The 14,426-nt window shown below is 42.2% G+C and overlaps 1 protein-coding gene across 11 annotated transcripts in view; it reads left to right on the top strand.

Moving 5' to 3' along the window:
- The window catches only part of ATG7 (autophagy related 7), a 252,183-nt gene that overhangs the window by 22,733 nt on the left and 215,024 nt on the right, over positions 1-14,426 (top strand). For all 11 annotated transcript variants that reach the window (XR_009223317.1, XR_009223319.1, XM_058565010.1 and 8 more), the window contains exons 4-7: positions 3,535-3,652; positions 5,493-5,570; positions 8,958-9,074; positions 10,306-10,455. Coding sequence is in view for 9 of the 11 variants with exons in the window: in XM_058565010.1 (XP_058420993.1) it covers positions 3,535-3,652; positions 5,493-5,570; positions 8,958-9,074; positions 10,306-10,455 (463 nt within the window). In the remaining 2 variants the exon portion in view is untranslated. The remainder of the gene's footprint in view (positions 1-3,534; positions 3,653-5,492; positions 5,571-8,957; positions 9,075-10,305; positions 10,456-14,426) is intronic.

The raw sequence follows: 14,426 nt of genomic DNA on the forward strand, positions 1-14,426 counted from the left end.
GGATCTCTGCCACAAGCTGGCAACACGGGATCCTATTCTCTACATTATATTAGGTAAATTATCAGTCCAGGAGTATTTTGTCAGGCACCAACTGTCTTGCACTGGAGGTTGCTGTCCTAGGGTAGGGTGTACTGCTGAACCAGATCCAAAAATGGCTCAAACACAAAGGTAATTCATTTCTTGCCAACTGAATAGTCCAGGGCCAGGGTCCAGTCTTCTTCCCTCTTGTGGCTCCATCATCCTGAGGGCTTGTCTTTGGGTGCTGCTTAAGACTGAATTGTCACCTTCAGGTAACAATAGACAGAAGGAAAAAGAGAGCCAGGGTGAAAACAGGTGGAAGAGACACCCCCGGTCTCTTAAAGGCCCTGGCTGGTGGGGGGACATGCGTCACTGCACTCAGATTCTGCTGGAGAGAGCGCAAGGCCTCAGCTGTCTTGTAAGAATGACTGACTGGGAAATGTGGTGCCCAGCTACAGGCATCATGTATGTGTTCTATTTCTGTTTAAGAAGAGAATAGATTTTGTATAAAGTGAAACTGATAAAAAAAAAAAAAAGAGTCTTTCTTTACCTTGAACATTTATGTTTTTAGTCATAAGAAATATTTTTCTTTTCTAAGCCTCGAGTTGGACTTCATTAGAGAAATAGAAGGCATAACCCTTGCCCTCAAAGAACTTAGAAAGTAGCTAAGGAAATAAGACTCATATGCAAAATCATCTCTGCAGGGCACAGGCTGTGTCTTATTCTCTGCTACCTCGCTAGCACCTAACACAGATCTGACAAATAATTGTTGTATTCAATTACAAGCAGTCTAAGTGCATGGCTGTCAAAATGGGGTGTTGTGTGGTTGATGGAAAGACACCAATGGACTCTGTTAGAGGATGTTATAAACAGAAACTCAAATTATTATGGAAAGCAGAAGATAATGCAGCATGACCCCAGACTGAATATGACTTCCCAGGTTTCCAAAGTTCCCTATGGACGTGCAAAGCAGTGCACACGGAGCAAAGATTCCTCAGGTGTGAAAAGTGACCTCTGCCCTTCTTCTAGGAGATTATTCTGTCCTGGCCACCTCTACGGCCTGTCTGTTTTGGAGGCTCTGGCCACATGCTTGCCTTTGGTTGAGTGTAAATAACAGGTACAAAACGGCCTCAGTACTTTCCTGAGTAATCACCATGAGACTGAGTGAGTGAAGGCCAAGTTTCTAGGGGTAACATCCCCAGGCAGGCCCGGCCTCAGGCCTTTGTGAGATCCATTCCCTACCAGCTTAGTGTACACATCTTTGCGAGTTCACTGTTAGCTTTGAGATATGGGGGATATTTCCAATTCCAATTTTTTTAACAGCTTTATCGAGATATAAATCGAGATATAAATTACATACACTCTTTAAAAATGTACAATTCAGTGGTTTTTAGTAGGTTGTGCAACCACCACCACTGTCTAATTCCAGAGCATTTTCATCATCCCAAAAGAAACCGTTAGCAGTCACTGTTAGCAGTCATTCTCTATTCCTTCACTCTCCCCGCAACTCTAGGCAACCATGAATCTACTTTCTGTCTTTCTGGATTTGCCTATTCTGGACATTTCATATAAATGGAATTGTAGGAAACTAAACTAATAAGTGTCCAGCACCAAGATTTGGACTAAATTCTCTTGTTTCCAAGTCTAGGGCTCTTTCCACTCCTCATCTGAGCCACCGCTTTGTGGAACAAGTGAAACTTGAACCTGGAGAAACTGGTAGAATGGCTTTCCCTCGCATTATCACCTTTTAAATTTGTTTCCCTGGCCACCTCCCCTGGTTTGGAACTTTAGTCATGAAAAACGCTTCTCTGAAACTTCGTCTTGTTCTCGCTAATTAACTTGCATGAGCGCTGATGTTCTGGGAGCACAGCTGTCCTGGCAGTTGCTTGAATTCTTGTGATGTAGTTTCCTCTGTTCTCAGGGCGAGGCTTTAGCATGGCATTCACACTCCTAGGACGTGTGGACATTTAGGAAGGAGGGTACCTTCCTCCTCTTGTGCTTCTATCCATATTGTATCATAGCATCCTTCCTTCTGTTTCAGCAGTAATTTCGTAAAACCAAGTCTGAATGTAGAAGGCGTAGTTTACCAACTGCTCTGCTTTCTCCTTCTTCCCTCTAGGTTTAATCTCTCCCCTTTGTGGTGTCTTTTTTTCTAAAAGACTATCTTTGTTGGCCTCATCTCACCTGGATGAAAAATTCTATGATTGGAATAGAGTAGTGACAAATAACCTATGATTTGCTGACTCATGAGCTCCCAAAGGAAGGCTCTGGCCATTGAAAGTTACTTCTCCCCCAAGAATTGGTGTTTGAGCCTTACAGGCAGTGTTTGGCAGAGCCTTCCTCATCCATTGCATCCCTCCACACCTGTTCTAGGTTTAGATCTCTTCTCCTTGCAGCCCCCCTGAACCCAATTTTATGCAGATTTCAAATGAAGAGACACTGAGTCTTTTAAACCATATAACTACCATCAGTGTAATCAATAAAAATGCGTTCTCTGCAGTAGTTGTAAGTGACAACGTTAGACTACTAATGAAATGGATATTTTCGTTTAGCATCTGTGAATTCTGAAACACAAGTTAATCATTTCAGAGAAGAGACCAGATTTTTCCACCTCTGAGTTTGTGTTCAGAATCAGCTCATCTTCTCCTCTCCTGACTTTGATTACTCTGAAGACCATGAGGCGTTTGGGGGCAGTGTCGAGTGTGATACACGGTAGATTGGCAGGTAGCCCAGGTGTAACACATTTTGTCCATGTGACTCAGACCACCACCAGGGGTTTGCTCAGCAGCAGCTCTGTGCAGAGCCTGTTGGGCTGGGCTAGGTCTGAGGACAGTCAGAAGAGGGAGACATGTTCCCTGCCCTCAAACAGCTTACTGTCCTCCAGTTGGGTATATATTACTGTTGGTCTTGAAAACACTCTAAAATATTATACTCAGTTTTATGTACCAACCATTACCAGAGAAAATGGGAGATGGCTTCCTGGAGGAAGACGGCTTGGAATAGGGCCTTGAAGCCTGGGAGGGCTTGAGTGGGGAGTAGACAGCACAGTACCTTGGAGTCAACTAGTTCTGACATTAGAGTCCAGCTCTGCCTGTTCTTACATGACATTAGCAAGTTATTTAAACCTTTAAATGGAGAAACAAGCTATTATGACAATTCAAATCTTGTACAGTTCCTGACACAATAGAAGCTCAATAAATAATGTTTCACATTCAGGTTAAAGATGGGAAAGAATAAAAATTAGGAAATGAACTTATGTTTTGAGGGGAGGCAGTGGAAGAACAGCATGCTGAGAGATTAGGGTAAAAGGAATATAGAGGCTTTTTTGGATACAGTGCCTGTTTTTAGTTCTTAAATGATGATATTCGTCTTTTCCCAAAGAATTGTACAGTTGGTCTTCTCCTTGCCCTACAGAGCACTGCCCTTTGTCTCCCACTGCTGTGTTGGTTTACTTGTCACTCCCTGGCTCTCTGAGTCCCAGCTGTTCCTGCTTAACCATGTTTCTCTTGTATTCAGGAGTGCTCCTACCCCAGCTCACTGCTGCCCGGCTGTTGGAACACTGCATAACACCAACACACTCGAGGCTTTCAAGGCTGCAGATAAGAAGCTACTTTTGGAACAAGCAGCAGATGAGGTTAGCTGGGAAAACGTGATGTATCCGTCATATTTTCTGTGGTCCTGGCAGGCGTGCTGTTTCTGGTCAGGTGCATGGGTCTGTCATAGAAACTAGGATGTAGTCGATACTCAGAGATGGTTGTGGGCTTCTGCATTGGTGGGAAGGTCATGGAGGAGACATTCATGCTCTCACCTGGGGATAGGCTGGGAATTCATGGCAGGGCAGTGTGAAGAGCTTTGCTGCTGATCTCTAGGTAGCATTTTGAAGCAGTTTGACCTCTCTGAGAGTTCTGTTCCTGTGTCTGTGTTTGGGTTCTCTGTTCTTTGTGCCCCTTGGAGAGGCTTTCCAGTCCTAAGCACCATAGTGCTGTCAGAGATGATCATATAGTGTCTCCAGGATCCTCAGGGCTAAATCAAAACTACTCCATCTGATTTACTGGGCCCCTCAGGGCCTGGCTTCTGTGGCCTTTCTGTGCTATCACTCTTGTCCCTGCTTTCTCTGACTCAGTTGCAGCAAATCACTTCTAATTCCTTCCTTCACCTACTTGTTGTTCTCTCCTTTATCCTAGGGACATGATGTTCTCTGCCTGGAATGTCTTGTCTTACTTCTTCACATCTGAGTTAGTGCGAGGAATTAAAATGGGGGGACAGTTTATCCCATCCTCTCTAACCCACTTAATCGAGTGGTCTTCACACTAGTCTTATAAAACAAGTCTCATTTATGTGGGAGCCGTGGTCAGAGAAGGGCATCTCCCACCTTTGGTCCTGAGGCAGGCGTCCCTTACATCCCTCAAGATGCATGCAGCTCGTGAGTCCGGTGATGATGGTTGTTTTCCTTGACTGCTCCTGGGCCTCCTATCTTGGCTGCACATTTAAAAAGCTGTCTCCAAAGAGTTGGGTCAGGTCTTACTCCATCACTGAAAATAGCAGGTTGCTCCCCGCGGGAATCCCACCCCTTCCCCAGGGCTCAGCTTTCCCCCGGCAGTCTCCCCGCCTCGGCTTATCAGAAGTGGGAGGCTGCTCTTCAGTGGTCCAGCTCCTCCAAGGTTATTATTTCAATAACAAGAACTTCTCTTTGCTTCTTTAACTCTTTCACCCATATGTGGGGAATGGCTTTTATTGGTGCAACTGTTTGTGTTGCTTAGTGACACAAAGTTTAGCAACTAATCTTAGCTACTAAAACATCTTGTGACCAGCAGCTGCTGCTTCCAGTCACGATAGTTGCTGAGTATTCGTAAACTCGAAATTTGTTCTCTTTCCTTCATATCTCAGGGCAAGATAATCCCAAATAAGACTTTAAGAAATCTCCTATACGTAGTTCAAATCACTGCCTCCTGGAACCCCTCCCTGGCTCTTTTCCCTCTCTCCTCCCCAGCCAAGACAGTGCTCCTCCCAGGAATTCAACATCCTTCTGTAATAGCGCATCGTACGTGGTGGTGTACTCGGACATTGATGCTTTTCTGTCTCTCATGAGACCATAAGGTTCTTGAGGGTAGGGACTGTGTCTTTTATTTCTGTAACCCTAGTGCGCCTGATGTACAGTCGACAATAAGTGAATATGTGTTGAAGGAAATAATGAAGGCATGAAAATGGCCTGGTTGCCTCCTCTGATGCTGAGACCCACTGAGAGGAGCTTCTGGGTTCTCTCACTTTCCTCAGCCTCTGCAGGGAGTGTGGCTGGTGGAGAGGCAGTGTGGAGTGTGCAGAGTGAGTAATGACCCACTTCATTGCCCAGGATAAGTGGTGCTGGGCCTCTAGGAAAGAAGGGCTCAGTGCTTTTCAGCTGTGTGCTTTGCTTGAGAGTGAGAAGCTCAGAGATGCCTGATCACCTGCCTTGACACTTTTCTTTGTTCTGGCAGATATGGGAATCCATAAAATCGGGCACTGCCCTCGAAAACCCTGTCCTCCTCAACAAGTTCCTCCTCTTGACATTTGCAGTAAGTAAATGGACCCTTGTTCGCATTTAGATTCCTCAGATGCCCTGGCCTATAACCCAATGTGCTAATAGAACAGTCTGCTGTTTTCTCCCTGAAGCTATTACCTTGTGTTATTCAAGTCATGACTGTTAAAGAAACGCTCATTTGGTTAGTGGTCCGATAGTGCTGGCACTTATTACCAGTGCAAAATTAATGCGTTCTTACCAATCATCCTGATATAGTCATAGTGCTGGTAGTAGTTGCGTGATTTATATAACATGGTGACCCAACTCTTGTCATTCAGGACACGATCGTCAGGTTCAGGGAGCAGTGGTCCCTGAGTTGCTAACATCTTTGTTAAATACAGTCCTGCAGAGCTCAGTTGCTGGGTCCGTCATGATAAGGAAGAGGTGGTGTCTCGGGGATCCCGACCATCCCCAAGTGGTTTCTGGACTAGTGGAGATCACACTACATAGTTTGTCCACACAGTTGTGTTTTTTTAAAAGAGAAAAATGTTTTATGTAAGTGAGATCTAATTTAAATGAACATTAGGGGCAGCGTTCAAGAGGAAAAGAAATCACATTAGGGTAGCATCTGCTGCCAAGGGAGGTAGGGGGAAGGACCTGGTCTCAGTGATGGGGAAAGTGGGAAAAAGGTGAAAGTTGATTGTAGAAGTACCAGCTACAAACACTCACATACACATATATACTCATATATGTATATGTGTGTGTAGATCTCCATGTATCTCCATATAAAACTAATTTATCCTTTATAATTATGTTGACTGTATACTATTCTGTCAAGTGTATGTTGTCTAGACTCTTGTACATCCAGGCTGTTTTCAATATTCACTATTAGAAAATTACTGCAGTGAACGTTATTGGCCATACTGATCTTTTTTTCTGTTCGTTTTATTTCTTTAGAATAAATTCTTTGGAGCAGGCATATAAACATATTGAGTTGATATGAATAAGAGTGTTGTTTCACCACAGCTTCATCAGCTTTGGGTATTAATCCTCTTTCCCACATTTTTCTCTCTGTTTTTTTTTTTTGCCAAGTTACAGGGCTTGGCTTTCTTCTTGCCCCGTGAACTAATCCTCCGTTTCTTCTGAATGCTGCCTCTCTGATTTACTGAGAGAATGACAGGAATCAAACTGGAGGCCATACCAAAGGGTGGCTATCTACAAAGAACATGTTTTCTAACCAGTTATAATACTTTCTGTGCAATAGTAGAGGAGATAGACAAATGTTTAAATTCTTCTTGGGATTACTAGGTGCAATTTGTCATTGATAATTTTCTGTAAATTTGAGTGATTTTGTAGGTTCACTACTAGGATAGATATAAATCATGCTAGTTAAAGATTTCTGGTTTTGTTACTTTAACATCAATACTTTTTCTGTACCAAGAATTCTAGTTAGTAGAATCCAGTTGACAATTTAAATAGAAAAATAACTTTAGGTCTTAAAGTTTTAAGACATTTCCTAGAGTCACTGTGTGTGTTGGCCTTATTGCCCTTTTTACTGTGCATTCTTAGCCTGCCTTAAAAAAATTACAAGTCTCTGTCTTTTAACATCGTTGGACACAAAGGGCTTTATGTTTAATTCAATTGAGGTCCTTTGTATCCTGAAAAAAATCCTAAGAAATTCAAGCCTTTTGACTTTTGAAGATGGCCTGATAAAGCTTCTTAGAAATTGTGAAGTCCTTCATCTTGAATTATTTAAGCTTTTACTAAAGATCAGTTATGACAAATCATTTAAGTACAAAGAAGAGAGAATAATCTCTGGAGGTGTTTTTGCTTTTATTTCTGCTGTTTTTAGGACTCAATAGGAACAGACACACTAATTTCAGTTTTGTAGTTTGTTTTACTATTGTCAGAAGGGAATTTGTTCTCAGTTGATCAGTTAGTGGCAGAATTAGAGACTGTGGAAACCATAATTACTAGACTTTCTCATCTGGACATGCGTTTATATGTAAGTTTATATTTAAAAAGTCATCTAGTACGATTCCATTTATATGAAAAGTCCAGAAAAGGCAAATCCACAGAGACAGAAAATAGATTAGTGGTTTCCAAGGGATGGGGAAAGGCGGGGAGAATGAGGAGTTTCTGTGAATGAGTATTTCTAACTTATAAACTAATGGGGGGTTTCTGCTATTGGGGTTTCTTTTTGGGGTGATGAAAATGTTCTGGAGTTGATGATGGTGGTACAACTTTGTCAATATACTAGAAAAGCGCTCAACTGTACACTTTAACATGGTGAATTTTATGGTATGTGAATTAAATCTCAGTAAAAAGTCATCTAACAACCATCCACTCTTTACTCTTAGCAAGATTCAAGAAGAAATATTAATTAGCCAAATGAACTGCATGATGTTCAGTGGTAAAAGACTGGTGGGGAAGCTGTCAAATACCCACATAACTGTGGGATCCTACCACATGAGTGATTCAGGCCACAAATGCTGCAGGAATCCAGAGGCAAGAGCATTCAACCTGAGTGGGCACAGTATCTTAGGACAGCTTCACGAGTCAGTGCCCCTGCATCACTTCCCCTGGTCGGGGAGCAGTCAGATAACCCCTGAAGGTGTAATCTCTTTTATCATTGATGCTCCTCAGTTCTTAGAACCTCTTCTGTGACTCATATAGTTAATCATGTACTCACTTTATCTCTGCTCCGTGCAGAGAGTGAGCTGCCCCAGGGCCAGACTGGGTTTTATTCATCTTATTGTCAGAGTGTCTAATGTTTTGCCTTGTACATAGCAAGTGCTTAATAGTTGTTGACTTGTATTTCGCCAGTAAGGCATTTCTAAAAGCAACATTATATTATCTCAGGCATATATAGGTTATGAATAGCACAGCTTCTTTAATAACATGCTTAATTCATTTGATTGTGAAGAGAATGATAACTGTGTTTGGAGGTCATACCTCCACAGGTAGAACCTTGAGTATGTATGGTACCATGGACAAAAGCTTAAGTTTTGGAAGCAGGGTTCTGCCCCCCTGTCTGCCACGTATTATCTTTGTTTTGTTCTTCACCTCTCTCTAAGCTTCAGTTTTCTTTCTGTAAAATGGAGTGATAATAGTTACCTCCCAGGGTGGTTTTGTGTATTAAACAGTGATGATGATAATGTCAGTTACTTATTGAACACTTCCTGTTAGCAAGTGACTGATAAAGTATCCTATGTTTATCATGATATATTAGTGTGTGGTGTGTGGGACTATTTTGGGGTAAAGACATAAATTCTGTATTTTATCATGAGTACTTTTGGAGATGGAAATTTCTGATAAGCTGGTCATATCTTGTGTGCGTCAGCTTTTCTGTCTTAATGTGGCTATGGGAAGTTACGTTAATAGATGAATTTTGGTTTAGTCGGTGCTATTCTGATATCCTATGTTATATTCTTTCTTCTAGGATCTAAAGAAGTACCACTTCTACTATTGGTTTTGCTCCCCTGCTCTCTGCCTTCCAGAGAGTATACCCCTCATTCAGGGGCCAGTGGGCTTGGATCAAAGGTTTTCACCAAAACAGGTATCAACAAATAAAACAAAATGCAGGTAAAATTGGGTTTAATGTGTATCAGTAATTTATCTAGCTCATTCTAAAGACAAATAGGCACTTGTCTGGATGAAGAGGTGGTTACATTCTCCAAAGATGGTACTAGGAACAGACTTCACCAAATGTTTGTAAAATCATTTTGAAGAAGTAGTGAGTACTTTTCCAGGTTTTCCATGACATTTGGTGAAATGCTAAGCCAATAAGGAGGAATTATAAGAACATTTTGAAATACTGCAAGAATTTGCCAAAATGTGGTCTTCACTTTCAGTGTGGCGGATCATAAGAAAATATACTTTGGGAAGAGAGTCTTTGAAACCAAACGGAAGACATTCTCCTACCCTCATGCCAAGTTGCACAACTTCTACATCAGGAATGATACAGAGCTAGTCTCTGCAGTTTAAGAAAGATAATAAGATTGATAGAGATGGTCCTGAGAAGGGCAATGAAAATAATCGGGCTGGCAGAACACAGACCCTAAACTAAAGAATTCTGATTGTTGTTGAGGGAAAGATTGAGTGGCAAGATGATTTGAATTCATGAATCACATCAGTCACTAAAACCCAAAATTCTAAAGCCAGAGAGAAGCCCTTATTGATTAAAAAATAATAAGTTCGTTTAGGACAAATCAAAGGTTGTGGTATTGTGGAACTAATTTCCCAAGAAGAAGTGTAAGTAGAGAAAAGGATTGTGCATGGAGATTGACTGCTGATGGGTGAAAATGTTATAAAATTATTGTGGTGATCATTGCATAATCCTGTGAACATGCTAAAAACAGCATTGAATTGTGCACTTTAAATGGGTGGATTGTATGGTAAGTGAAGTATGTCTCAATAAAGCTGTAGATTATGGAAAGGTTCAAAAGGTAAAATTAATCCGTGGTAGATTCATGCTTGGTTATTTTAGAAGAGAAATAATGTTTGGATACCTCCTAAACCTTTGTGGTTGATGTCTTAGGGAACCACCGTGCTGTACTATAAATGTCCCCTTGTGCCCCTAAGACACACCACCATGCATGTGAAAAGTGTTTATAGACGTGAAGTGGTATTGTTTGAGGCACTTTTATGTTCATTTGCTGCAAAAGAGTAACAGGGATGTGATCAGTCATTTCTAGTCTTCTGGCTTAAAAATACCTTTTATGTTAATTTTTAGCTCAGAACTAGATATGTAATTGTCTGGAGAATAACTCAATGTTTCCTGTTTGCAGATTCAAGCCCTTGAGCATGCCTATGATGATCTTTGTCAAACAGAAGGAGTCCCAGCGCTACCTTACTTCTTGATCAAGTATGATGAGAACACAGTACTGGTTTCCTTGCTTAAACACTACAGTGATTTCTTCCAAGGTCAAAGGACAAAGGTCAGAGAAACTTTGAGTATCATTTTATTATCCAGTAAAAAAAATCTGATGTTCATGTTATGGTAGACCACTGCAAAATTCAAATTCATTTAGATATCTTTAGTCCTCCAAAGGATGTTTGAGAACATTTCTATATCTTCACCCTCTCCCGCCCCTGCAGTTCCCAAATCAGCTCCTCCTCCAGATTTTCCTAGCTCTGTTACAACTCACTGTAATTTTGGACTCCTCACTTCCTGTTAGTGACAAAGTTACTTCAGTTTCCCTTCCTGATATATTTTCTTATCTATGTTTTTGTTCCCAGAGCTACCACTGTAGTTCAGGCCCTGATTATCTCACTCCTAGGCAGTTAGGCTTCTTGCTTCCATCTCGTGCACCACCACAATAGAAGATTCTCCTCAAACTACTCACATTCACTGTATCATTCATTGATCAAGAGTTAGTGGTGTCTTCCTTCTGGCTCCAAGCTGCCTTTCCTGCCTCGTCTTCTACTGTTTTCCTCATAAGCCATTGCTCCAGCTAAGCTTGTCTGTTTTTACCAGACAACCCCCCTAATCAAGTATACCCAGAACTTTTCCTTTATCTCTTTGTCCTTGCATTATGTCTTCTTCCTGAAATCTATTCTGCCTGTGAAAATCCAAAGAAACTCTCTCCTTGTTGAAATCCTACCTCCGTGATGAAGCCTTCTCAAGGTGTTGCTTGTGTGATCCATCCCTTTCTGACTCATGGCGCTTACTCCCTGATCCTGATTCACTGCTCCATCCTCTTGTACTAGTGACTTTTCATGCTGTGTTAGCCTGTAAGCTCCTAGAGGGCAGGGACATGTCTCCTGTATCTGTGCTACATAGTTTCTAGCATCTGAGGCCCTCAATAAAATTCTTTTGAATTAATGAAAGAGTACTGTAAGTGTCTTTTAGATATGATGAGATATGTTGTAAGCTGTCTTAGCCATGCAAGAGATTGTAAATTAAAAATAAAAAATTGATGAGTATTATGAGATGAAGTGGGATAATTTTCAATAGCTGTGTAGATATATCAGAGCTGAGAAAAGAGAGACCTCTAATTGATGCCCTGATGGTTCTTTAGCCTGAACTTAGGAAACCTTTTTAGGTTCATTTTTTTCTCAACTTCATTAGCATTTTCTTTTTCAGAGGGAGCTCTTTTTAAATTGATGACTGAGGATTGAATTTTTATTAAAATTCTGTTTCGCCCCAGGCAATTTCACAGAACTGGAGTTAAATTAGTAACAATGAGACCGAGCATTAATAATTTAAAGTCTAGTCTAGAGCAAGGCCCAGTTGTGATAGCAGGCAGGGTTGAGTGCTGTTTGAAAGCAGCTGCTGTTCTGGTTGTGTGTGGTCTGTAAGTGGTCCTCCTCCAAAGTGCAGCTCTACCAAATAATAACAATTTGCAGGGCACTTGACAGTTTAAAAGGGGCTCTCACGTACTTGATCTTGTAATAACTTTGTGAAATTGGTGTTATTAGGATCTGCATTTTCTATTTGACAAAAATGAGAGTCAGAGTCACACGGCCAGATTGTCTGATTCCAAAGCCTGTGCATTTTCCTCCATCTCATTCTCATATCATTCGGGTAAAAGCAATCTCTGCTTGACCTTTGAAATCAAATAGATCTGGATTTGACACTCAACATTGCCACTTAGTAGCTCCACGACCTTAGGGGAGTCCTATGACTTTCTACACCTTAGTCTAGCTGTTAAATGGTGGTAATACTACCTCCTACAAGGCTTTGTGAAGATTAAACATGATAATGTGAATATAAGGCCCAGTGCATAGCAGGTGCTCAATACGTATCCACTTCCTTTCTTCCTCACCAGCAGCATATTTTCAAAGACTGGGGTAATCTCTGGAGTCTGCTTTGAAGCGCTCGGGGCGAATTTACCAGTGCCCTGACCCTGAGACCAACCACCTGCTGTGTTCAGACACAGCATGCTTCACTTGGTTAGTTCGTGTCTCAGGAAAGCCTGGAGTTGCTCAGCGCATCTGTTGAGCACCTCCTTCTGGGCTGGAAATGTGAGATATGATTATACCTGTTCTCATGGAATCTGAGGTCTTCTAGGAGAGATGAGATATTGACTTGGGGAAAATTAACTAGAAATTCAGATAATGGAAGAGAAGTGCCAATGAAATGATACAGATGATACTTTGGTTGTTTATCTATGCCTTGTCTTGTTCTAGAAAGGATCACCAGAAGCTGTGCAGATTGGTGGCCTCATAGAAGTTTCATGGCCTCCTGGCAGACCTTCCTATCTGTGGTCCTGAATGACCCATCCAACACCCACACTGCTGCCCAAATGCATTTTTTAACATGTAAATTTGATCGTGTCACTCTTCACTTAAAACCCTTCTATGGTTCCTGTAGACTTCAAGATAAAGTTAACACTACTGAGCTTGGCATTCAAAGCCTCTTCAAACCTGGTTCCTGCCTGTCACTCTAGCCTCATCTGATATTCCCCAAGATGCATCTTATGCTCTGGCTACAACTGTACCCTCCAAATGCCCCAGGCCTCATCTCTGTGCCTTCAGACATGGCTTTCTGTCTGTCTCCCTTCCTTCACCTGGCTCATGCCTCACTGCCCTTTCTGGTTCATCACCCCTGGGAAGCACTGGCCAATTCCTTGCACTGTTTGATATCCCTCTTCTGTGTTCTGGTAGCAGGCCCTCTCCCAGCACTAACTGAGCTCTAATGTAATTGTTGGTTTGCTTATCTGCCTGCCCCCATCCCCCACCAGCCTGTGAGCAACTTTAGCACATGTTTTACCCAACACTGTACCCTCAACATGTAGTGTAATGCTGGACACTTAATGGGCACATGATGCATGAATGTTGAGAGGGAGAGAGGTAATTGTGGACTGGTATAATCACAGAAGGCTTCGGGGGCAAAGTAGGACTTGAACAGAACTCTGAAGAGGTGATTTCTGTGAAACCTGTATATTACTTCCCTTGAAGTCCTTCCTGCTTTTATGGCATTAATCTAGTTCACTCTCTCTAGCAGAATTCCAATTTCTCTTTAGTGTTCCTTGAGTCATGAAGTTTCCTTGAGGGGTTTTACCCTGTTTTTCCAGAAAAAGGCATTCTTCTCAGTGTGAACTCCTGCACTTGTACTCTGGCTTCATATTTTACTCTGTTTCTGCTTCCTCTTATTACCAGGACTTTGACCCCCACGAAGCCACTGTTCCTCTCTGAGCCTTGGTGTCCTCATGTAGAAGATGGAGAAATGTTAGAATTCCTCCAAGTTTCTCTCTTTTCAATCTGTTTTCTCTTCTGGGGGATCTCATTGTGCCAATGACTCCAGTGAGCACTTTCTCCAGCCTAAACCTCCCTCTGGACCCCACACTGTGTTATCCAACTGCCACCTTGCCTTCTCCACCTCACATTCAATATCTCCAAGCTGAATTCATGACCTATACCCCAAATCTGGTCCTCTTGCGGGCATCACTATCCTGCAGTGATACCGCCATCCATCCAGTCACGAGAGCCAGAAATCTGGACAGCCTACTAAACACCTCTCTCTGTTTTACCACCCGAATATCCTGTGGATTTTGTGTCCTAACCTTCTCTCAGTCTGCCGCCTCTGCATGTCTTCCGCCACCACCCCAGTCTAAGCTACCATTGTGTTTTGTCTGCTTTTCTGTGATACAGCAATCTACTCTGGCTTCCCTCCAGTCTATCCCCATATCATCTGAAGCAATCTTTAGAAAAGCAAACCTGATCATGTCACTCTCAAAATAAAGCCCAGTAATGTCTTCTTCCCTGTGCTCTAAGAATAATAACCGAATTCCTTAATATGACAAAGAAGACTCTACATGGCCTGGCCCCTGTGCAGATCCAGCCCCAAGTCATTCCATGTTCCCTGTCACCTTGCACCCGCCACACCTCAGAGGTGTAGGTGCCCCCCTGCCGCAGGGCTTTTGCATCTGCCTTTTGCCTGGAACACCTTTCTCCTTTCTCTTCT

This window comes from Diceros bicornis, chromosome 2 (assembly GCF_020826845.1).
Source record: "Diceros bicornis minor isolate mBicDic1 chromosome 2, mDicBic1.mat.cur, whole genome shotgun sequence".
NCBI lineage: Eukaryota > Metazoa > Chordata > Mammalia > Perissodactyla > Rhinocerotidae > Diceros > Diceros bicornis.